This window comes from Octopus bimaculoides, chromosome 28, assembly GCF_001194135.2.
Source record: "Octopus bimaculoides isolate UCB-OBI-ISO-001 chromosome 28, ASM119413v2, whole genome shotgun sequence".
In the NCBI taxonomy this organism is placed as follows: domain Eukaryota; kingdom Metazoa; phylum Mollusca; class Cephalopoda; order Octopoda; family Octopodidae; genus Octopus; species Octopus bimaculoides.
Window position 1 is genome coordinate 58,734 of NC_069008.1, and position 2,094 is coordinate 60,827.

Consider the following 2,094-nt stretch of genomic DNA (forward strand, 5'->3'; position numbering starts at 1 on the left):
ATAACGATAAAAATCTGTAACGGTATGTTGTAGGATGTGAAAGATGGACAATGCATGAAGTTTTAAGGAAGTATTTACCGTTACATTGCAATACCTTGCCTCTACGGGCAGTTTTTGATAGATCCAAAAGCATGCGAAGCAAAGTTTGTGTTTGTGTCCTCTTCATTGTTTAGTAGTAATTACAGAGAGAGATAGAATGATGTTGTAAGAGAAGAGAATTAGAGCTAGTGTGAGTTTTAAGGTTGTAGGACGTTGTCTCACAGTTGCTGACAGTAAACTTCATTTCTCCCTCCGGCCAGGGTTCTAGCTGGTCAGCCAGACTTCATTCTCATTGAGTCGTCACCATGTGACTGAACTCGTTGAGTCGTCACCAACTGGTGACTGAACTTTTTGCTTGGGGTTTCTTGCTTTTATAACAATCCAGAAGAATAGACATATCATTGAGAACAATAGATTTAGTTGGTGGTCTTGTTATCTCTATTCTAGCTTTCGGTGGAGTAGAAGAGGTTAGAAAGGGTCAAGTGGTGAAGACATTATTTCGGCCTAGCTAAAGGCATCGGGAAAATGTAAAACTGCTGTCAGAGAAAAACCATTGTTCCACCGTGGGAAAAGTTCTGTTGCAGTGTTAATTTAAATTTGGCTGTGGTGGATCGAATCCACTTCATGTCTGCAAGATCCACTACATATATATACATATATATATGTATATATATATATATATATATATATATATATATATATATATATATATACATATTAATATAGGCTCAATATAATACCATAGAAGAAAAACTTAAGAAATAAGAGTTAGAAACTCTCGATGTTGTAAGATTGGGTTCTCCTGCTTGTGTGGCAGGGTGCAGAGTCCTGTTGCCAGACATTGGGTCTTCCATCAGCCACTCTCTTGATACAGGGCAGCACTACCTCCCCCGGATACTTGATGTAGGCCTCCCTGTTGAGCGTGAAGCCGTATGGGAAGATGAAGGGAGGCATAACGTCACCATCACTAGTGATCACTCCAAACCCCATGAAGTTTGCCTGGATGTTTGATTTTTATCAGTCTCGGTACATGTTTTGGGGACACGGTACGCCAACGATTGTTCTGTGTGGTCACCATCTGATCCACCACAGTAACGCGAGGCTTAATGAAAATGAAAATATCACGAAATCACTAGTGACTCCCAGTGATATATTAAGAAGATAGCTTGGAGAGTTACCAGTGACTCCCAATGATATATTAAGGTAGCATGAAGAGTGATTGGCGACTCTCGTGGTATATTAAGAATATAGCGTAGGAAGTTAGCAATGACTCCCATAGATATATTAAGAATACAGCGTGAGGAGTCACTATATTAAGAATATACTGTGGAGAGTCGCCGTGACTCTCCTGAATATATTAAGAATATAGCATATAGTTACAATGACTCTTGCAATAGATTAAGAATATAATGCAGAGAATTACCGTGACTCTCATGCATTTATTTAGAATGCAGAGAGCGAAGTTAATGGTGACTTCCATCGTAGGCAAAGTGTTAAACAATTAGGCTGAAGTATGAGAAAGATCTAGCTGCTATTTCTGCACGGTCAAATAACCACGCACAATTGTCCCCATTGACTTCAGAATCTCCCCGCCGCCACCACCACCACCACCATTCGTTGTCCACACAACTCTACAGAAAGAAAGTCTTCTTTCGTCAGACATAAATTCCTTACGGCAAGCAATATATATAAAATATTAAAAAAGACACTTGTAACCGAAAGGGGAGGAGAGGAAAACCCCCATAAAAATATGTTAAAGAGAACAGGGTCTATTGAGAAAGCTATCAGTTACCCCTGTCTGCAATACCTACCCGTCCCCTTACTTCTACGCCTGACAAATGTCGGCGTTGTTAAGCAGTGAAAATATGGCAGTGTTTTAAGACAGGAAGATAAATAGTGAAAAAGGGCAAGAAACCGGAAATAACAACTGAGCCGTCTTTCAGCGTTCTTTTAAAATCAAATAAATAAACAAAAAAGCCCCCTTTTCTTATTTATTTATTTATTCATTCATTCATTGCTATACGTACACCCACGCCAATAATACAAACGCGTGTT

At 39.3% G+C, this 2,094-nt stretch overlaps 1 protein-coding gene across 1 annotated transcript in view; it reads right to left on the reverse strand.

The window, feature by feature from the left end:
• Nucleotides 1-2,094, reverse strand: part of LOC106871240 (sushi, von Willebrand factor type A, EGF and pentraxin domain-containing protein 1) — a 59,062-nt gene that overhangs the window by 52,266 nt on the left and 4,702 nt on the right. The window contains exon 2 of the mRNA XM_052977713.1: nucleotides 1,334-1,387. Within this exon, the coding sequence (XP_052833673.1) occupies nucleotides 1,334-1,387 (54 nt within the window). The remainder of the gene's footprint in view (nucleotides 1-1,333; nucleotides 1,388-2,094) is intronic.